Source organism: Haematobia irritans, chromosome 4 (genome assembly GCF_050003625.1).
Source record: "Haematobia irritans isolate KBUSLIRL chromosome 4, ASM5000362v1, whole genome shotgun sequence".
Lineage (NCBI taxonomy): Eukaryota > Metazoa > Arthropoda > Insecta > Diptera > Muscidae > Haematobia > Haematobia irritans.
Window position 1 is genome coordinate 8,064,613 of NC_134400.1, and position 24,275 is coordinate 8,088,887.

Below are 24,275 nucleotides of genomic sequence, written 5' to 3' on the forward strand. Positions count from 1 at the left end.
TTCTATGGCTGACCCCATACAAAGTGACTTTTATTCGTTGTCATATTTAAATCAACATTTGATTTAGTTGCTTCATAACTTTAAACATTAACGGGTCGAGAAGGATAAAAACAAAGACGGAAAACTAAAAGTGGAGAATATACCACTGTTAGGGTTAGTTAATCGATTTTTAAAAGAAGTCACAGAAAAGCTGAAATAGTGCATAAAATAAAATAACATTTATAAATATAAAATAAAAAAATTACATTTATTAAAAATAAAAAAAATAAAAAAATAATAATAAACTAGTATATGTTGGGACAGGTCATGAATTTAGAAGAAGAAATATATAATTAATTAAAAAAACCATATTTGAAATATATTGGAAAATTGTGGATAAAACAATACTGAAATTCTTAGATTTTTATACTCTAGTATAAAAATCCTCTACATTCTAAAGAATTAAAATTGCGAGTTCCGTCCATGTGTAGCTAAATTGTACCATTAATCATTGTCAGTCTAATTTCACAATTTAAGAAAAATCGAAAAAAAAATACATCATCGAGCTGATTCCGCAAAAAAAAATCTGTTGAAATAATTCCTCCGATCTCCAAAGCATCTTAAAACAAAAAATAATTTTAAAAAATCTTATAAAAAAAGAGAAATTTTAATGTGGAATAAAAATATTGATCTAATATGAAAGTTCAATTAAAATAAAGTTAGTAATAAAATTTTGAAAAAAAAAATTTCTATAGAAATAAAATTTTGACAAAAAAATCTTATAAAAAAGAGAAATTTAAATGTGGAATAAAAATAATGATCTAATATGAAAGTTCAATTAAAATAAAGTTAATAATAAAATTTTGAAAAAAAAAATCTATAGAAATAACATTTTGACAAAATTTTCTATAGAAATAAAATTTTGACAAAATTTTCTATAGAAATAAAATTTTTACAAAAGTTTCTATAGAAATAAAATTTTGACAAAATTTTCTATAGAAATAAAATTGTGACAAAATTGTGTTGAGAAATAAAATTTTGACAAAATTTTCTATAGAAATAAAATTTTGACAAAATTTTCTATAGAAATAAAATTTTGACAAAATTTTCTATAGAACTAAAATTTTGAAAAAATTTTCTATTTCTATTTTGACAAATTTTTCTATTCTATAGAAAATTTTCTCAAAATTTTATTTCTATAGAAAATTTTGTCTAAATTTTATTTCTATAGAAAATTTTGTCAAAATTTTATTTGTATAGAAATTTTTTTCAATATTTTATTTCTATAGAAAATTTTGTCAAAATTTTATTTCTACAGAAAATGTTGTCAAAATTTTATTTCTATAGAAAATTTTGTCAAAGTTTTATTTCTATAGAAAATTTTGTCAAAATTTTAATTCTATAGAAAATTTTGTCAAAATTTTATTTCTATAGAAAATTTTGTCAAAATGTTATTTCTATAGAAAATTTTGTCAAAATTTTATTTCTATTGAAAATTTTATCAAAAATTTAATTTCTGTAGAAAATTTTTTTCTATAGAAAATTTTATCAAAATTTTATTTGTATAGAAAGTTTTGTCTAAATTTTGTTTCTATAGAAAATTTTGTCAAAATTTTATTTCTATAGAAAATTTTAGTAAAAATTTTATTTCTATAGAAATTTTTTTTCAAAATTTTATTTCTATATAAAATTTTGTCAAAATTTTATTTCTACAGAAAATTTTGTCAAAATTTTATTTCTATAGAAAATTTTGTCAAAATTTTATTTCTATAGAAAATTTTGTCAAAATTTTCTTTCTATAGAAATTTTTTTTTTATTCCTATAGAAAATTTTGTCAAAATTTTATTTCTATAGAAAATTTTGTCAAAATTGTATTTCTATAGAAAATTTTATCAAAAATTTAATTTCTGTAGAAAGTTTTTATTTCTATAGAAAACTTTGTGAAAATGTTATTTCTATAGAAAGTTTTGTCTAAATTTTATTTCTATAGAAAATTTTGTCAAAATTTTATTTCTATACAAAATTTTAGTAAAAATTTTATTTCTATAGAAAATTTTTTTCAAAATTTTATTTCTATAGAAAATTTTGTCAAAATTTTATTTCTACAGAAAATTTTGTCAAAATTTTATTTCTATAGAAAATTTTGTCAAAATTTTCTTTCTATAGAAAATTTTATCAAAATGTTATTCCTATAGAAAATTTTGCCAAAATTTTATTTCTATAGAAAATTTTGTTAAAATTTTATTTCTATAGAAAATTTTGTCAAAATTTTATTTCTATAGAAAATTTTATCAAAAATTTAATTTCTGTAGAAAGTTTTTATTTCTATAGAAAATTTTTTCAAAATTGTATTTCTATAGAAAACTTTGTCATAATGTTATTTCTATAGAAAGTTTTGTCTAAATTTTATTTCTATAGAAAATTTTGTCAAAATTTTATTTCTATACAAAATTTTAGTAAAAATTTTATTTCTATAGAAAATTTTGTCAAAATTTTATTTCTATACAAAATTTTAGTAAAAATTTTATTTCTATACAAAATTTTAGTAAAAATTTTATTTCTATAGAAAATTTTTTTCAAAATTTTATTTCTATAGAAAATTATGTTAAAAAAAACACGAAAAATAAATCAATTATTATTTTTTTTTTTATAAAATCTCCTGACTTTTTCTGTATACCTTTCAAGAGATTGCCCTTGAAAGAGATTTTAAAACTGAACAAAGTTGTGCAAATAACTCTGTACTTAAGCGGAAATATTTACATCCATTTACAGGTTGACATTGTAGCTTAGTGAGACATCGGTAGTAAACTGCATGCCACGAGTTGCATGCTAAACGGGCATCATTATGCTTAGACGAAAAGGCAGAAAAAAAGATTGGCCTATAAATTCTGGAAACCAATTCCAATTTTCATTAAAAATTGGAAAATTTCCCAATTAAAAAAACAAAAACACAAGGATAATACACAAAAGGGGCAAAATTGTTTTTAAACACGCACTATAGCACAATTGAACCTAGTAGATCTATAGAAAGTACCTCATCATCATCCCTATCCATAAAGGCTACTGTTCAAAAGAAGATTGAAGGAAAAAATGGCTACTGGTATTGAATTACTATTGACCGCGGCCCTATGCCTTACTTGTGCCAATGAGACTATGAACTATCCCGAAGGTCTACTCTTAGTCGATGATAATTACGAAGTGGTCACTGAAGCTCCTCTTGTTGATACTCTATTGGATGATATACCAGCGGAAACTATAAATACCATCTATGAAAAAGCTGAAAAATTGGCCAAGTTAAGGACTTGGATTAATGGTCGTCATTTACGTATAGCCACCTTGGAGGATTATCCTTTAAGCTATACAGAAGTTCAACCCAATGGCCAAACGGAGGGTAGAGGTGTCTCGTTCATTTTACTGGATTTTCTAAGGGAAAAATTCAATTTCACCTATGAGGTTATAGTACCGAAGGGAAATATAATTGGCTCCAAATCGGATTATGAAGGAAGTTTGATAGAAATGCTGAATTCCTCGGTAAGTACAATAATGGGCGAAAAAATCTCTAATGATATTTATTTATTTTCTACCCATCCTCCTCCTCGCCACCTCCCTATAGCAAGCTGATATGGCAGCTGCCTTTATACCATTGCTGTCGGAACAACGTTCTTTCATTTTCTATTCGACTACAACTTTGGATGAAGGTGAATGGATTATGGTTATGCAACGTCCCCGTGAGTCGGCATCGGGTTCTGGTCTTTTGGCACCATTTGAATTTTGGGTATGGATTCTTATACTGGTATCCCTATTGGCAGTTGGACCCATCATTTATTTTCTGATAATATTGCGTATCAAATTAACTGGTGATATGACACAAAAACCCTACTCTTTGGGCCACTGTGCTTGGTTTGTCTATGGAGCTTTAATGAAACAGGGTAGTGTGCTATCGCCCATAGCAGGTAAGTCGGATTTTCTTTTGGGCATCATTAGCTTGATTTTGTTGCAAAAGGTTACTACGACATGCTACGATATTTTAATGAAAAAAAAAAATCTTTTCTACTTCTATAGAAAATCTTGTTAAAATTTTTATTTCTATAGAAAATTTTGTCAAAATTTTATTTCTATAGAAAATTATAACAACATTTTATTTCTACAGATAATTTTGTCAAAATTTTATTTCTATAAAAAATATTGTCAAAATGTTATTTCTATAGAAGACTTTAACAAAATTTTATTTCTATAGAAAATTTAGTCAACATTTTATTTCTATAGAAAATTTTGTCAAAATTTTATTTCTACAGATAATTTTGTCAACATTTTATCACCCTTATTCCTGAAGTCGCCCTTGCTCTCGCTCTCGCCGTCGCTTTTTGTCGTCTGCCGCTTTTAAGTCGTCTCGTTATTCATTTGGTATTCCTGCGAAGTGGCGACGGCGACGACGACGACGACGATTACTTTTTGTACCAATTACAATACTCGGTAATAAAAGGCCGATATCACTAGAAAACAATCAGCTGATGTGCAAAAAAAGAATTTTAATTTTTTCGGTTTAAAATATTTTTATTTCTGACGCAATTCTAAGTCGGAAAATCAAGAAAAAATATTTAATTTGACGCGGAAAAATGTGGATATATATTGAGGACAGTTAAAGCTTCCAAAACTACAAAGATGGCGACGACGCTGAGATCAATGGCACAAGGATCATCGTGAAAGAAAACAATCAGCTGATGTGCAAAACTGAATTTTAATTATTTGTGTTTAAAATGCTGTTTGTTTGTAATCCAATGTTGGCTTGGAAAATCAAAATAAATGATAAATTTGACTCGGGAAATGATATAGATATCTACATTATGAGAATAACAACATCCGGCATATACAATTGGAACGACGTTGACATTATGTGTCCAAGGATCATTCAAAGTTCGACACAATTGTTACCTAAGTTTGGTGCTAAATAAAATACATTGGCCTTGAAGGATTTCTATTAAAAATAAATGGAATTGAAAATCAACACGTTTACTTTAATTGTACAGTGTTCTTTTCTATGATTTAAATGTGACGACCATAACTGCTATATATACTGATTTTACCAATTTTTTTGTAATTGTTGATGATTAGTCACTTCACGTCTTACCAATTTCCATTTTGTACATTTATTTTTCAATTGTTCGATTAATAAAGTCTAAAAAACTTGTTCAGAAATTAAACACTAAACTCGTCGCTGGTAAATTTAAAGGCGACAAAAAGCGACGATGTTGGCGACAAAAAGCGACACCAGGAATACCGATTTTCTTCGATAGCAGAATATATCGACGAACGGAATAGCAATTAGTGGCGACTGACGAAAAGCGACAAAAAGCGACTTCAGGAATAAGGGTGAATTTTGTCAAAATTTTATTTCTATAGAATATTTTGTCAAAATTTTATATCTATATAAAATTTTAACAAAATTTTATTTCTATAGAAAATTTTGTCAAAATTGTTATTTCTATAGAAAATTTTGTCAAAATTTTATTTCCATAGAAAATTTTGTAAAAATTTTATTTCCATAGAAAATTTTGTGAAAATTTTATTTCCATAGAAAATTTTGTAAAAATTTTATTTCTATAGAAAATTTTGTCAAAATTTTATTTCTATAGAAAAATTTGTCAAAATTTTATTTCTATAGAAAATTTTGTAAACATTTTATTTCCATAGAAAATTTTAACAAAATTTTATTTCTATAGAAAATTTTGTCAAAATTGTATTTCTATACATAATTTAGTCAAAAAATTGTTTTTTAAAAGAAAATTTTAACAAAATTTTATTTCTATATAAATTTTTGTCAAAACTTTATTTCTATTTGTCAAAATTTTATTTCTGTAGAAAATTTTATCAAAATTTTATTTCTATAGATTTTTTTTTTCAAAATTTTATTTCTATTGAAAATTTTGTCAAAATTTAATTTCTATAGAAAATTTTGTCAAAATTTAATTTCTATAGAAAATTTTGTCAAAATTTTATTTCTATGGAAAATTTTGTCATAATTTTATTTCTATAGAATATTTTGTCAAAATTTAATTTCCATAGACAATTTTGTCAAAATTTTATTTCTATAGAAAATTTTGTCAAAATTTTATTTCTATAGAAAGTTTTGTCAACATTTTATTTTTATAGAAAATGTTGTCAAAAATGTTATTTCTACAGAAAATGTTCTCAAAAATTTTATTTCTATAGAACATATTTTTCTCTCTTTCATTTCTGATTAATTACGCTTTTTTAATTTAGTAGATAATAGCTTTCTCATTATATCACAAATTATTTACAAACTATATTTAACCTTAAATTATTCTTATCTAAATGTTCAAGTTCAATTGCATATGGACATCGTCTATTAAATGGCATTATTGTAATGTCATCAAATGAAAATTTGTTTAAATTAAAAGTGCAAATATTTGTATTTGTCATCAAAATCGATAATTGGTTCAATGGACAAAACATAGAGACATGGATTCGTAATGTCTATATACAGTTGCCATTGAGATTAGAAGTCGAATACACTGAAAAAAAAGTCATTTTGTCCACATACAATTTTGTATAGAAATAAAATTTTGACAAAATTTCCTATAGAAATAAAATATTGACAAAATTTTCTATAGAAATAAAATTTTGACAAAATTTTCTATAGAAATAAAATGTTGACAAAATTTTCTATAGAAATAAAATTTTGACAAAATTTTCTATAGAAATAAAATTTTGTATAGAAATAAAGTTTTGACAAAAATTTCGCTTTTGACAAAATTTTCTATTTAAATAAAATGTTTACGAAATTATCCATAGAAATAAAATTTTAATTTTTGTTTTAAGTTTAGTAGATTTTTGGATTTTTTGAAATTTTGGTAGATTATTTTTGGCATGAGTGGCAACCGTGTCCGAAAGTCAAATCTGGGGGTCGGTTTATATGGGACCACTTTTTGGTATTTATTAATTTGATTAAAAAAAATCAATTGATTTGAAAAAATTTTCATTGTTATACAAAAGGTATCATTTATTTGAAAAAGGTTTCATTTCATGTGATTATATGATATATATCATATTATAATCGTTGAGGTCAAGGTAAACTTGTTTGCAAGTGTATTTCTCATTTGTCCTGCAATAAGAATGCAACAAAATCATTTTTTGATTTATGTATGTATGTATGGCGATTACAACTATTTATTGGTCTTTTATTTTGTAGATTCAACACGTTTGCTATTCGCAACCTGGTGGATATTTATAACCATATTAACATCTTTCTATACGGCCAATTTAACTGCTTTCCTCACGCTATCACAGTTCACATTGCCTTTTAATACGGTCAACGATATTTTAGCAAAAAATAAACATTTTGTTTCACAACGTGGCAGTGGTATAGAATATGCCATCAAATTGGTAAATATTTTTATTTAAACTATACGATTAAATATTTTTAAAGAGTTTTTGAAATACACACAAGACACATAACGAATCAAAAAATTTTTATTTTCAAAAATTTTTTGATTGAATATGTTATTATGTTATTAAAATAAATCAAATTAAATTAAAATAAATAAATATAATTTAAATTAATTATTGAATTGAATTTGAGATTAAAAATAGACCCATTTTTTGATGTTCTTTATCGTCTTTTGTTATCCTAGACCAACGAAAGTTTATCAATGCTGAGTGGTATGGCTGCTAGAAATTATGCAGTTTTTACAGAAGATACAAATGACACCTTGAATTTACACAAATATGTAGAGCAATACGGTTATGTCTTTGTAAGAGATCGACCAGCCATTACCCATGTTCTGTACGAGGATTATTTGTATCGCAAAACGATTAGCTATGACAATGAGAAAATACATTGTCCTTTTGCCAAGGCCAAGGATCCCTTTTTGAAGAAGAAACGTTCATTTGCCTATCCAAGGAATAGTAATTTGAGCGATTTGTTTGATAGGGAGTAAGTAATTGTGAAAACAAAAAATATATTATTATTAATTTATTTTAAGTCAGTTTAATTTAATTTTATTTTATTTAATTTAAATAATTTTTTTTTTAATTTTTATAGAAATAAAATTTTGACAAAATTTTCTATAGAAATAAAATTTTGACAAAATTTTCTATAGAAATAAAATTTTGACAAAATTTTCTATAGAAATAAAATTTTGACAAAATTTTCTATAGAAATAAAATTTTAGAAAAATTTTCTATAGAAATAAAATTTTGACAAAATTTTCTATAGAAATAAAATTTTGAACTAAAATAAAGTTGAATTGGCTTTAGTGACATAGAGGGTTCTACAATTTAATCAAAATTTTTTTAAACAAATATACTATTTTATTTTATTATTATTAAATTAAATATAATAAAATATATTAATAGGTGACAAACATTTTGGGTATAAAATATTGAGGTTGCTGCATTAGTTTGAGTAGCTGTTTATTTGGGTGTTGTGTTTGGCTTTTATTATGTTGGCATGGGGATATAAGTTTGAGAGACATTGGGCAAACAGTGATTGTGAGCAGGAGAGTGGGTTAAAGCAATAACAGTAATAGGATTGTACTCTGTATATGTTATAGATAGAGTGGGTGGGGGAGTGTGGTGAGGATTTGATGTTTTAGGTGTTAACATGATCAGATAGTCGGATAGTTTTTGCTAAAGTTCAATATATTAATTTTGCGAAATTAAATTTAGACAAAAGTAGAAAAATAAAAAAATTTAGAAAAAATAAATTACTCTACGAGTATTAATTTAAATATATGTAGCTACTAAAATAGGGATGCCATATAGGGATATGTGATTGTAGAAAGAGGGGTTTATTGTTGCTGCCGGAAAATTCTCTTTATTAGCCTCTGTGGGTAATTGCAATAGAAATCAAGCAAAACTGGTAAATTTTTCCCATCTTTGAGGGTTGCTTCTATAAATGAATTTATGAACATTTCAAATCTTTTTAGAAAAAACTTCCATATTTTTCAGTAACCTTTCGTAAATTATATTATAATGAATATATATTGTATTATAAATTAAATTGTTTTAATTATATGTAATAAAATAAAAATGTGTATTAATTTCAAATTAATTTATTGTGGTATTATAATACGATATTAAGTTTTTTTAATTTATAATATAGTATGTAGTAACGTTATAGATTAGAAAAACTTAATATAGTAATATAATATCATAATATATTAAATTGAAATTAATATGCACTTTTATTTTGTTATATATAATTAAATTAATTTATTTAATTTTAATTATTTTAATTTAATTTATGTGAAATTAAGATGCACTTTTTTAAATTAATTTTTAAATTTTAACTTTTATATTAGTCAATTTCATTTATTTCATTCTAATATACAATAATCAGATTAATGTAATTTAATGGAATTTTTATTTGTTTACCTTAGTTGAAGTTTCCATTCTATAATTTAATCAATGAAATTTCCTTTTAGACTTCTGAATCTTGTGGAATCGGGTATTATCAAACATTTATCGGCCAAGGATTTGCCAAATGCGGAAATTTGTCCCCAGAATTTGGGCGGCACCGAGCGTCAATTGCGTAATGGCGATTTGATTATGACCTATTACATTATGTTTGCTGGTTTTGCTACCTCCATTGTAGTGTTTAGCACGGAAATGCTATTCCGTTATGTCAACTATAGACGGGAGTCCAATCAATGGGCCACACATGGTGTGGGCCGTACTCCCAACGGTGGTCATATTAAACCATCAAAATGGTTCTGGCGCAATAGTGGATCGGCTAGCACAAAACAATTACTTGGAAATTCTCATACGAATAATATAACACCACCGCCTCCTTACCAAAGTATATTCACTGCTAATAACGGAATACGTCGTTGGCAAAAAGCTGGACAATTGAAAACTCAGGGCCCGGGTGGCATAGGAGGTTTTGGGGCTTTACGACCTGTAGGTCTTGCCAATTTATATGGCAATGAGAATGTCACATCTATGAACGAAGGAATTGGTGGCAATATGGAAACCACCGGTTTGAGAAAATTCATTAATGGTCGTGAATATATGGTCTATCGGACTCCAGATGGTCACAATCAATTGGTACCAGTGCGTGTACCATCGGCAGCATTGTTCCAATATACATACACCGAATGATTGCCCCTCTGAGGCAAAGAAGCATTTTAGGCGATATAGTTGTGTTTTTTGTCCTTTCTTAATTTGTATATTTGCTTATATGTGTGCGCATTTTTTGTATTTTTAGAGTTTAAGTATAAGTTGTTTGTTCGTTTTCTTTAAAAAATTTATCGGAATTAATAAATTTTGTTTGTATGTATGTGTGTTATGCAATTCTGTGATATTTTTTATATAGAAATTGTGAATGTTGTGCCGAGAGCTTACAACTTTGTAACAGAGAGAAAGAGAGAGAGGGAGCTCAAGTGATTGAAACTTGGCACAAATAGTTGTTATTGATATAGGTCGGATGGTATACGTGTGTATGTGGGAGCAATATATAAATTGGAGCCATATTTATATCGGATATATGTATTCATCCACGCACTTAGTACTTAATTCTCTCGAACTTGCAGTGCCTGGTAGGCTATTTGATGCTTGCAACTTTGTAAGAGTGAGGGAGAGAGCTCAAGTGATTGAAACTTGACACAAATACTAGCAAACAAATTTGAATTTATCAGATTTTTCAGCTATTTTCTTCATGTGCTAAACTAAAACTTAAACTTTAAAATTCAGACTCAAAGAAATAATGCTATGTTTCGAGTAAAAATCGTCTTTAACGCTCTTTTACTTTGCAGTCAAGAAGCAAAAAGACAACAAATTCAGAATTTTTAAAGCCAAGTCAAAAAAAAAAAATGTTTCAAGCAGTGTTGCCAACTCCCCAAAGCCAAAATGCACCAAAAATATATTATAAATTCTAACATACCACTTCCCACTACAAAATCGAAAATTAAATGATCTACTAAAAAAAAAACTTCCGAAGAAAACCTTCCCAAGATGTTTTATAGAACTTTTGTGTATTGAATTTGTAATTTTATGAAGTTATGAAACGCTATGCAAGTATACACCTTGATCAGGTTTAATGCTTTCATCCAATTCATTTTGATCAGTAATGTCTTTCAACTTTCAAAATATTAATATATGGAAGGCGTCTATTGCTTACGAGTATTTCAGTTATGCGTGCTTTGTGGATTTAATACAAACGTTTTTAATGACATCTTTATCAAGTTCAAAAATTCGGTACTCGTCACTAGATTTTCTACAGAATACCAAATAATAATATTAATTAAAATATAATCAATACCACCTTCATAACAATCAAATTCTATATTTGACAATAAGGTTGAGTTTCTTAAGCTCTTGAAAGACTAATCCAAATTTTTGTATCAATTAAATTTAATACTGTTCAAAATGAAAAAAAAACACCCAAAACACTGAATGAAAATGCCAGAAAGCACCAAGTTGGTGTTTTTTTGAAAAGGCACCAAAAAGGCAATTTGGTGCTTTTTAGAAATCAAAAAGCACTAAATTTGGTGCTAAAAGCACCAAATTGGCATCACTGGTTTCAAGATACCACAGTCGAGCCAAAACTAATCTAACAAAATTTGGAGAAAATTTTACTAGAAAACTACCAAACAAAAAAAAAATATATATTGAAATAAAATTTTATTCCTGTAGAATATTTTATTGCTATAGAAAATTTTGTCAAAATTGTATTTCTATAGAAAAGTTTGTCAACATTTTCTTTCTATCAAGAATTTTGTCAAAATTTTATTTCTATGGAAAATTTTGCAAATTTTATTTCTATAGAAAATTTTGCAAAATTTTATTTCTATAGAAAACCCATTCGATTATGTTCTTTCGCTACAGATGCAACACAGCTAATTTCTTCGGATTCATCTTCGGATTTTCTGCTCTGCGTCTTAGATATTTTGGAAGCTCTTTTAGATTTGGTTGTTATACTCCTTCTACTTTTAGCTGTGTTGTGTATGGGTTATGGTTAGCATGCCCGCCTTGCATTCTGTAATACACAAGGTAGTGGTTCGATTCCTGCTTCGACCGAACACCAAAAAAGTTTTTCAGCGGTGGTTAATCCCACCTCAGTAATGCCGGTGACATTGCTGAGTGTTTCAAAGCTTCTCTAAGTGGTTTCACTGCAATGTGGAACGCCGTTCGGACCCGGCTATGAAAAGGAGGTCCCTTGTCATTGAGCTTAACATGGAATCGGGCAGCACTCGGTGATAAAAGAAAAGTTCACCACTGTGGCATCATAATGGACTGAATAGTCTAAGTGAGCCTGATACATCGGGCTGCCACTACACCTAACCTAACCTAGAATATTTTGTTAAGATTTTGTCAAAATTTTATTTCTATAGAAAATTTTGTAAAAATGTTATTTCTATAAACAATTTTGTCAAAATTTTATTTCTATAGACAATTTTATCAAAATTATATTTCTATAGAAAATTTTCTCAAAATTTTATTTCTATTGAAAATTTTTTCAAAATTTTATTTCTATAGAAAATTTTGTCAAAATTTTATTTCTATAGAACATTTTTTTCAAAATTTTATTTCTATAGAAAATTTTGTCACTTTTTTTTTTTTCTATAGAAAATTTTGTCAAAATTTTATTTCTATAGAAAATTTTGTCAAAATTTTATTTCTATCGAAAATTTTGTCAAAATTTTATTTCTATAGAAAATGTTGTCAAAATTTTATTTCTATAGAAAACTTTGTCAAAATTTTATTTCCAGAAAAAAATTTGTACAAATTTTATTTCTCTAGAAAATTTTGTAAAAATTTTATTTCTAATGACAACCGAATGCTTGCAGACAATATTGGAAGATTTGAAAATATTTTGAAAAACAGGTGTTAGGTGGCAATCTACATTCAAAATGTCCTTTTTGTATAACCAATTATACAGTATGAAATTTCCTCTATGTAAGTCCCACCCATAAATAGGCCTATTTAACAACTCATTTGATGATAATGGACTTTATTGCCACTATGAGAATTACGATTCTATTTTTCAATCACAATTATCGTAAATATCCTTGGATGTTGTAAATATAGGTAGGTAGACAGACTTATGTATGTTACACACACTAATCGTTATTCACACGTTTACACCCCCAACTCCACAAATCACTGTTACTTAATTAATCAACATGACCAAAATCGAATGGGCAACAATCAATCAAATCATTTGGTATAATCTTAATTGTGTAACGGTAATGGTTTGTGTGCGTCCGTGTGTGTCTTTGTATTTGTGTGGGTTGCGGGTGCTATGCTACATCGTAGCTAGCTCTTAATTAGTTGGTAATTCATAATGCTGTTTAGTTGGTGGACCCTAAATAGTGGCTTTAAGAGTCATGAAATATGAGATGGGTAACATTTCATGAATTTTGTCAAAATTTTATTTCTATGGAAAATTTTGTCAAAATTATATTTCTATAAAAAATTTGTCAACATTTTATTTCTATAGAAAATTTTGTCAAAATTTTATTTCTATAGAAAATTTTTGTCAAAATTTTATTTCTATAGAAATTTTCTCAAAAATTTATTTCTATAGAAAATTTTCTCAAAATATTATTTCTGTAGAACATTTTGTCAAAATTTTATTTCTATAGAAAATTTTGTCAAAATTTTATTTCTATAGAAAATGTTGTCAAAATTTTATTTCTATAGAAAATTTTGTCAAAATTTTATTTCTATAGAAAATTTTGTCAAAATTTTATTTCTATAGAAAATTTTGTCAAAATTTTATTTCTATAGAAAATTTTGTCAAAATTTTATTTCTATAGAAAATTTTGTCAAAATTTCATTCTTATTTTTGTCAAAAATTTATTTCTATAGAAAATTGTATCAAAATTTTATTTCTATAGAAAATTTTGTCAAAATTTTATTTCTATAGAAAATTTAATAATATAACAAATGCCCCCCTCTTGAGGCCTCAAATGCTTGAGGCAAAGAAGCATTTTAGGCGATGTAGTTGTGTTTTTTTGTCTTTTCTTAATTTGTAATTAAGATTAAAATTTTTACAAAATTTTATTTCTATAGAAAATTTTTACAAAATTTTATTTCTATAGAAAATTTTTACAAAATTTTATTTCTATAGAAAATTTTTACAAAATTTTATTTCTATAGAAAATTTTGACAAAATTTTATTTCTATAGAAAATTTCGTCAAAATGTTATTTCTATAGAAAATTTTGTCAAAATTTTATTTTTATAAAAAATTTTTGGTCAAAATTTTATTTCTGTAGAAAATTTTGTGGAAATTTTATTTAATCATTGTTGTTGTTGTTGTTTTTTTTTTATTTCAACTTAAAACCATACATTGACTAAACTACAAGTGTAGCTTAACCAACAGAGGAAAAGAATGTTTGTCAAATTTAGTTGGGCAAAGCCCTATATACTGCAAGATGGTTGGATGGACGCACGTTTCGGAATTACCACATTCGTCATCACCATCCTCTACTTGCAGCAAAACTATCAACCAATTATCAGAATAAATTCAGGCAGTTCATTAAACCCAACAATAAACCACACTTGAATCCTCCGAAAAAAGGTTTTACTTTGATAGCCGCCTTTTGCCGAAATAAATTCGTACAAACATCTCTCTTTTCCTTTGCCACCGTCAAATCATCGATTTGAATGAAGTTGGCTGGGTTTTATTTTGAGCGTGTTTCCTCTTCTTTCTTTCAGTTTATTTTTATAAAAAATTTTGTCAAAATTATATTTCTATAGAAAATTTTGTTTAAATTTTATTTTTATAGAAAATTTTGTCAAATTTTATTCTATAGAAAATTTTCCCAAAATTTTATTTCTATAGAAAAGTTTGTCAACATTTTATTTATATAAAAAATTTTGTCAAAATTTTATTTCTGTAGAAAATGTTTACAAAATTTTAGTTCTATAGAAATTTTTGTCAAAATTTTATTTCTGTAGAAAACTTTAAGGAAATTTTATTTTTATAAAAAATTTTGTCAAAATTATATTTCAATAGAAAATTTTGTTAAAATTATATTTCAATAGAATTTTTTGTTAAAATTTTATTTTTATAGAAAAGTTGGTCAAAATTTTATTTCTTTAGAAAATTTTCTCAAAATTTTATTTCTATAGAAAATGTTGTCAAAATTTTATTTCTATAGAAAATTTTGTCAAAATTTTATTTCTATAGAAAATCTTGTCAAAATTTTATTTCTATAGAAATTTTTTGTTAACATTTTATTTCTGTAGAAAACTTTAACGAAATTTTATTTTTATAAAAAATTTTGTCAAAATTATATTTCAATAGAAAATTTTGTTAAAATTATATTTCAATAGAAATTTTTGTTAAAATTTTATTTTTATAGAAAAGTTGGTCAAAATTTTATTTCTATAGAAAATTTTGTCAAAATTTGATTTCTATAGAAAAACTTGTCAAAATTTTATTTCTATCGAAAATTTTATTAAAATTTTATTTTTATCGAAAATTTTATTAAAATTTTATTCCTATATAAAATTTTGTCAAAATTTTATTTCAATATAAAATTTTGTCAAAATAGTATTTCTATAGAAAATTTTGTCAAAATTTTATTTCCATAGAAATTTTGTCAATATTTTATTTCCATAGAAAATTTTGTCGAAATTTTATTTTCATAGAAAATTTTGTCGAAAGTTTATTTGTACAGAAAATTTTGCCACAATTTTATTTCTACAGAAATTGTTGCCTCAATTTTATTTCTACAGAAAATTTTGTCAAAATTTTATTTCTATAGAAAATTTTGTCAAAATTTTATTTCTATAGAAAATTTTGTCAAAATTTTATTTCTATAGGAAATTTTATGTCTATAGAAAATGAAAATTTTATTTCTATGCAAAATTTTCTGAAAATGTTCTTTTCAATAGAAAATTTTGACAAAATTTTATTTTTATAGCAAATTGTATCAAAATTTTATTTCTATAGTAAATTATGGTAAAATTTTATTTTTATAAAAAAAAAATTGTCAAGATTTTATTTCTATAGGGCTCTAAGGGATTTTTTTGCGCAATGATTATTAATCCACCCCTGGATACATTTGTTGTCGTTAATATTTTGTTTTTACCCCTGGTATCATTGTCCTTGTTTTTGTTTTCTCGTTTATGACCTTAGTATTCTATCCTGTTGCTTTCGATGACTTATTGTTAGCCAATCGTTATCGTTTCCATGGGAACTTCTACATTCTCCTTAGTTCCAAACAAAGCTATCGATAAACTATTTTCTAAAATAAACTAAAGGCAAGCAAAGACGAAATAAAAACAGAAACAATTTAACTAATGCCCCTCTTGGAGGCTCCAGCAGATTTAAGTGGATCATCACCAGATATATCCATAAATCAAGATGTCATACAACAACAGGGTCAACTTCAACAATTACGCCAAGCGGAACAAGAACAACAGCTGCATTTACCATTGCCCATAGCTCCAGTGGCAGCAGCTCAGATACGTTTACCAACACCAGAACCTCGCCGAAGAAATGCCCAAGACCATGTTCTGTTACAAAACAATCAAAATCTTTTAAGGAATCTACCACCTTTGAATTTTGATCCGGATATTATTGAAAATGAAGAGGACAATTATATGCCAGCCTATGTGCATATGTTGCCAGTTGTATTACCAGCTCAGGCACCAGAGCCCACTTTGGACGAACTATTGGTAAGAAGGCAAAGGAATGGCAATCACGGTTGCCACTCGAGCCAAAAATAAACTACCAAAATTTGGAGAAAATTTTACCAAAAAAAATTGTATTTTGCAAAATTTTATTTCTATAGAAAATTTTGTCAAAATGTTATTTCTATAGAAAATTTTGTCAAAATTTTATTTCTATAGACAATTTTGTCATAATTTTATTTCTATAGAAAATTGTATCAAAAAATTGCAAAATGTTATTTCTATAGAAAATTTTGTCATAATTTTATTTCTATAGAAAATTTTGCCAACATTTTATTTCTATAGAAAATTTTGTCAAAATTTTATTTCTATAGAGAATTTTGCCAAAATTTTATTCCTATAGAATTATTTGTCAAAATTTTATTTCTATAGAAAATTTTGCCAACATTTTATTTCTATAGAAAATTTTGTCAAAATTTTATTTCTATAGAAAATTTTGTCAAAATTTCATTCTTATTTTTGTCAAAAATTTATTTCTATAGAAAATTGTATCAAAATTTTATTTCTATAGAAAATTGTATCAAAACTTTATTTCAATAGAAAATTTTGTCAAAATATTATTTCTATAGAAAATTTTTTCAAAATTTTTATTTCTGTAGAAAATTTTGTCAAAATTTTATTTCTAACATATAGAAAATTTTGTCAACATTTTTATTTCTATAGAAAATTTTGTCAAAATTTTATTTCTAACATATAGAAAATGTTGTTAAAATTTTATTTCTATAGAAACTTTTTGTTTAATTATTTCCATAGAAAATTTTTATTTCTATAGGAGACCGTTTTTCAATTTCCTTTGTGTTTTCTGTTTCCATTCACAGAGACGTGTTACCGGACGCACAGATCTTCATAATGTGGATACCGTCCGTTTGCGTGTAATTTCCTATACGCTAAGTTTATCTCATTTGGCCATGTTTTTGCCACGTCTACAACAATTGGACTTAAGTGGTTCCGTTCTGTGTACGTTACGTGATTTGGGATATGGTCTAATACATCTCACCCATTTGAATGTTAGCAATTGCGGTCTAAATACCCTCGATGGTACTGGGGGATTTCCCAATTTACGTGCTCTTGTGGCCGATGACAATATGATACAGCGTCCTGGATCTCTAGCCGATTTGCCACTGCTACAGCATTTGAGTTTACGTCACAATCGAATCAGTGAATTGGGCATCTTGACATTTTTGGGCATGTGTGCCAATTTATTGGAAATTGATCTGCGAGGTAATCCTGTGTGTCAGCAGCCCTTCTACCGTCAGACATTGCAACGTAACATAGCTACACTCCAGGTTTTAGATGGTATAATCATCAATGGTTCGATTATGGTACAAAGTGCCAGTGGTCACCCCTCGAGTTCATTGGATAGTGACGAAATATCATCATTATCAAGTGGATCCAATTCATTACGATCGGGTCCAGGCCCTACTATCACTAGACCAGCTACGGCACCTATGCCCCGAATAGATTCTGTAATTAGGGTGAATAATCCGGCGGGTGTAACTACAGCAAGACCTAATACTGGTAAGTAGATTTTTTAGGAACTCATTGTGAATGGTCGATATTGTTATGGAATATTCCCCCCCCCCCCCCCCCTTAGTTTCTTTAGGATCTCGCTCCAGTTCTTTGTCTTCTGGATCACCAGTTATGGGATCAGTTTTAACTTTAGCCCGTCAAAGACAACGTCGCAAACAACATCATCATATTAATGCCTGGGAATCTTCGGACAGTTCAAGTTATTCTAGTGCTGCTTCTTTGAATTCATCATGTCCCAGTTCCGCAGGTTCATCGGCTGGCAGCAATGATTTGTCAGCGACCCAAGCTACAGCTAAATAAAATCTCTGTTACAATAAAATAATATAAGAAATAATGTCTTTTAAATGAGGGAAGGATAAATCGGAAGATACATACACATGGGAGCTTTAACTAAATTTAACTAAAGAAATACAATTTTTACAAAATTTTCTATAGAAATAAATTTTTGGCAAATAATTCTATAGAAATACAATTCTATAAAAAGTAAAATTTTGACAAAATTTTCTATAGAAATAAAATTTTGACAAAATTTTCTATAGAAATAAAATTTTGACAAAATTTTCTATAGAAATAAAATTTTGACAAATAATTCTATAAAAAATAAAATTTTTACAATATTTTCAATAGGAATAACATTTTGATAAAATTTTCTCCACAAATAAAATTTTGACAAAATTTTTTATAGAAATAAATTTTTGCAACAATTTTGTATAGAAATAAAATTTTTACAAAATTTTCTATAGAAATAAAATTTTGATAAAATTTTTTTATAGAAATAAAATATTGACAAAATTTTCTATAGAAATAAAATTTTGACAAAATTTTCTATAGAAATAAAATATTGACAAAATTTTCTATAGAAATAAAATTTTTAGAAAATTTTCTATAGAAATAAAATTTTTAGAAAATTTTCTATAGAAATAAAATTTTAACAAAATTTTCACAAAATTTTCTATAGAAATAAAATTTTTCACAAAAGTTTCTATAGAAATAACATTTTTACAAAATTTTCTATAGAAATAAAATTTTGACACAATTTTTTATAGAAATAAAATTAAACAAAAAATTCTATAGAAATAAAATTTCGAGAAAATTTTCTATAGAAATAAAATTTTTCACAAAAGTTTCTATAGAATAAAATTTTTACAAAATTTTCTATAGAAATAAAATTTTGACACAAGTTTTTACAGAAATAAAATTAAACAAAATGTTCTATAGAAATAAAAGAAACAAAATCGTGTCAAAATTGTATTTCTTTGTTAATCTTAGTTTACTTTACACCTTACATTAACCTAGCTCATAGTTTATTTTTAAATTCTTAAATAATTTCCACAGCAGTGCCTACAACTTGAAAAGGTTACGATTTTCTTTTAAGTAAATCGAGCCATATATTATCCACACCATCCACCAAAAAAAAAATAAAGTTCACACTACTAATGTTATGTTCGTGTCTGTGTCCGTGCCTATGTGTGTATGCGGCTTTGTTTCTCTTTTTTTACGAAAAGTTCATAATAACATCTATAGGAATTTAATGATCCAACAGTATAAGTGTATTAGCAGCATCACAAATGATTAGCATTTGACATTTTGTTGTAGGGCAAACAGTTGTTGAAATCGTAGGTCATAATACTATACGAACAAACAGAGTAAGAGAGAAGAGAGATATTAAGCAAAAGAGAAAAAATTTTGCCGAAAAACCATTGTGTTGTATGAATTTATTTCGTTCTTTTCCTTATTGCTTTGCATTCTACTCTAGATGTTGATGTTGCGTAGGCTGTATTATAAGTTTATGTGTGTGAGTGAGTGTGAGTGTTTTTTTGTGTATTACAAGTCCTCCAAAGACGTCAGCAAATTTGATGACGTCATTTACGTCATCATTTATAAGGCTTAACCACTACTACCACATCAGAAGAGTTACAGATGCCGCTATTTTTCGACCTCTGACATCTCCTGTATATACCCAGCAAACTGTTTGGCAATATTTAGTGTAGAGCTAAATAAAGAGAAAACTAATATTGGCAAAGTTTCCCTACATATTAATTTGGTATTTAATTTTTTTTTTAAACCCTACCACATATGAGACGATAGCCCATTTTTTTATATTTCTTTATATTTCTGTAAAACTATATCATACGATGGGGAAACGAGTTTAATAAATAACAATCAGGTTATGGTTTTAGATTTTAAAATAAAGTGAGTTTGCAGCAGATTTTTACTGTTTTATCAGATTTCTCTGCTGTGTCTCCAAGCAAATTTCTTCGAGTGCATACACTCTCAAAAAAAAAAAATCGCTTCTGTAGCATATACCCCAAACACACAGGATTGCTCCAAACAAATTGTTGTTTGTATTATTCAAACATATTATTTTTCACCTTAGGGCATACACTGGTAGAAAAATATATTTTTAAGGCGCCAATTGGTTACTTCCATTATTTTACTTGCAGCATATTCTCTAGATCTCTCTTTCTAAACACATATAAGTTTATAGGCTATTTCTAAATTAATATATGTTTGCATCTAAGCATATTATATTTACAAACATTTTATGTCCCAAACATAATATGTTCTAACATATTAATATATATATACAGTTTGTCAAGAAAGTGTTTTGACAATGGGATAAAAATTATGTTTTGTTCCAAAATTAAATATAATGAAATTTTAAAAAAATATTTTATTATGTATTTTGCAAAGTATACATACGTACACAGAATTAAAAATTTAATAAAATATTTAATATTTCAATTATTTCTAGAAGTTGAAATAGTTGGCAATGTCAAAAGACTTTCTTGACATACTGTATGTCCCAAACATGTTATGCTAGTTTATGAACATTATATGCTTGCACTTAAAAATATTGTATTAAAAAATTTAAGTTCCAAACATATAATTTTTACACCCAAACATATGAAAAACAGTCTTTTTCGTCCGTGTAGGTATTGTGACCTTTATATAGACGAACGTACAATTTGTGCTACTCAGGCCATTCCAACATATTTCTAATTTACTTTTCCGTATACTTCTCAGTATAGTCGGTCACTGCCAGCTTTTGCTCAAATTCAATTGTTATATAATGAGAATAATTTGACTACATAATGCAATTGCGAAAATCTACAGCACGTGGGTTGTTTTGAAAAAAATCCAGGCAATACTTCCATTATGTTATGGATGACGAAATTGGTTTCTCTCTTCTCTCAGAGGGATTTAGAGATAACGAGTTGGGATCTCATACTCAGTTTTTGGTTTTAAAAATGTTTCTTTCATCATTTTCTCACCAACATACTGTGAGGGATAAAGGGAGAATGACATGTCATTGTTTGTTACGCGTGTTGAAAACACATACTAGAAAGGATTGCTCACAGATCAATGTGTGCGTGTGTGTAGAGAGAGTTACTAGCATTTAATCCATTTTACATCGTTGATTAATGAATGGAATTTCATAAAACACATACATAAATCCATTTAGGTGTATAACTTTGTTGCTTTGCATTTGTGTAATAGTAACGCAATAGATTCTGGTTTTTTTCCTGTTTCAATTTTCCATGGATTTTTGGTAGTGTGGTAGTTTTCATTGAAATTTATGTTATTTTTCGAATACACTCACGCGTAATTGAGAAAAGTCAAGTACAGTTACTTTGTGGTCATAACACTTTATGTGGAGTCCCAAAAGGAGTCCCATTGGAAATGAAATGTTAAACATGGACGTCAACCCACATAGTTTGGACTTCAATTCAAACTCTGACGTCAAGATTTTGGTGAACTTTGTTTGTGTGGCATTTCGTAACAAATCCGGTGGTACAAAGATAACCATGTGAGAACTGCTAAAATCGGACAGAACCGACTGTAAATTAACCCTACTGAATGAGTATAACATAAAAATTGAGTGTATTTTTAAAAAGTAAGAGAGAGATTAAGTTAGGTAGAGTCAACAACATTAAATTAAATTAAATTTATTTCAATTAAACTAAATTTTAATTAATTTTTTTTTTTAATTTAATTTAATTTCACTTTAATTTTATTGAACACAAGCCTGAAATTCTACACCACATTCTCTCACATTTACACACACGCATAAATGTTTGGCCCCACAATTATAGTAGTGCTTTTCTCTAAACATTTAACTATGACCCATTGATTCAAAGTGAGCATTGTATTTATTTAGCATCACAATCAACAACAACGGTATTCTTTTGTGTGTAGGTGTGTGTGTCGGGTTTTACGGCTTTGAAAATAGTTCAGCTATTCATATCTAAGTATAGGGTACGGTGAGTATTTTTACCGGCATTTGTTTCTCTTTTCTCCCTTGACACTCTCTTCCTAGTTGTATGTGATATTATCATCATCTACACGTTTTGTTTATAGTAAAGGTTAAAAGAAAAATTGTTCTTGGCGTAGTATTGGTGAAAGATTATGCCCCAGTATTGTTGGTATTATTGTATTTTCCACAATTTCGCATATATTGTGTTTGTTATTACGCCTATGTTGTTTCCACTTCAACAAAAATGAAAAAAAACGAGCAAAAATAATGCCAAAGCTTTTTCGATTGACGTCATCCTGGAAAGGATAATGTATTTGTTTTTATTGTTATCCTAGACATGCGCTCTAGATTTGTTTGTGTTTTTCAACATTGTTTCTTTTTGCTCTTGTGATTCGTAACTGTGATGCTAAAGAATGAAGAACGCCGAGGAATAGATTAAGGTAGTTCGATTTGTATTAAGAAATAATTAAGAAGTGTTATATACGGGTGGATCGATATCTCAGCTTGTTTATTTCTTCACCAATCCACTTTCCTCCAACTGGTTCAGACGCAATTGTGACATCAATGTGAATTGTCACAATTGTTTTAGCTAAAAAAGTTCATAAAAATTTTAGTTTAATTAGCGGATGTGGCAAAGTCTGTTTATAACTTTCCCTGATAATCCTATTGTTCAAGGAAATCAGTTCGCTTGTAGCGACTTTTAAAAGGGTGGCCACCTTCCAATAAACATATCTGAACAGTTTTGTTTCGAAATTTCTTAGAGCAAGTACACGGAATTATTTTAGCATCTTTCTCTTACAAGAGCAAAACTGCTCCTATCACTTAAGATATGGATTTGTTTCTGAAAAAAATCTCAGTAAAAATCTCTTATTGCCGCCCTATTGTCTGTCAAGCAAATAGCAAACACCCACCCCTGCACCAACTTAACCGCCAGTAATACCTCTGATATTACTTTTACTGCCAGTAACAAACGGTTTCATATGCGTTGGTGGGATAAAAATAAGAGTGAGAGGAGGAGTTAAGTCATTCGAGTCAAGACAGTTAAATAAAATCCAAAAATAGAACATTGATATGACGAAAATAAATGACTGAAAAAATTAGAGAGACTTTAACTTGCATACAAACAATCGTCACAAGAGTTAGATATTAGCACTTCTTGGAGCAAGGCACACGAAACGAATCAATGTTAGTACGAATTCATACACATGCACATATATAGTTTTACCCACGAATACTCAAAAAAATTTTATTTAAAGAGATGAGAGTGAGAGCATAGAACTGAGGTGTGGTATATTACTGTGTGACATATACAGGAGTGTGGATGAAATTGGCATTACGATATACAAACCAACTATGAGATACCCTAAAGCAAATATTGTGGGAAATGAAAAAAAAAATGAAAATAAGAAACACTAAGCCGATTTGAATATGGGTTGCTTGACATTAGGCGGGTTACCACCTAAATCTTAACCGGTATGGACGATAATGATTTGCACTTGAATTGATATATGCACACAGAGCAGGAGTACCCATGTTTGGTGTGCTATGATTATGGTTGCCACAGGTCGTAGAATTCTACCAAAAATGGTAGATTTTTTACTGTTTGGTAGAATTCTTCATGTTTTGATAGATTTTGCAAAATGTTCCTCTCCAACTAAGAGGTACAAAATTTTTTATAGAAATAAAATTTTTACAAAATTTCCCATAAAAATAAAATTTTGACAAAATTTTCTACAGAAATAAAATTTTGACAAAAATTTTCTATAAAAATAAAATTTTGACAAAATTTTCTATAAAAATAAAATTTTGCTAAAATTTTCTATAAAAATAAAATTTTG

The 24,275-nt window shown here is 27.1% G+C and overlaps 2 protein-coding genes across 2 annotated transcripts; both read left to right on the forward strand.

Annotated features, from left to right (window-relative positions):
* The first annotated feature begins 11 nt into the window (after positions 1–11).
* On the forward strand, positions 12–10,293 carry Ir76b (Ionotropic receptor 76b). Its single transcript, XM_075305700.1, has 6 exons — positions 12–153; positions 2,752–3,510; positions 3,593–3,932; positions 7,190–7,383; positions 7,632–7,933; positions 9,426–10,293. The coding sequence occupies exons 2-6, from the start codon at positions 3,070–3,072 to the stop codon at positions 10,099–10,101; spliced, it is 1,953 nt and encodes a 650-aa protein (XP_075161815.1). The 5' UTR covers positions 12–153; positions 2,752–3,069; the 3' UTR covers positions 10,102–10,293.
* A 5,832-nt stretch (positions 10,294–16,125) lies between these two features.
* Positions 16,126–18,513, forward strand: LOC142236322 (uncharacterized). The gene is made up of 3 exons (XM_075307583.1): positions 16,126–16,634; positions 17,468–18,167; positions 18,244–18,513. Exons 1-3 carry the CDS (start codon positions 16,257–16,259, stop codon positions 18,477–18,479), a joined length of 1,314 nt encoding a protein of 437 aa, XP_075163698.1. The 5' UTR covers positions 16,126–16,256; the 3' UTR covers positions 18,480–18,513.
* Positions 18,514–24,275: the final 5,762 nt, after the last annotated feature.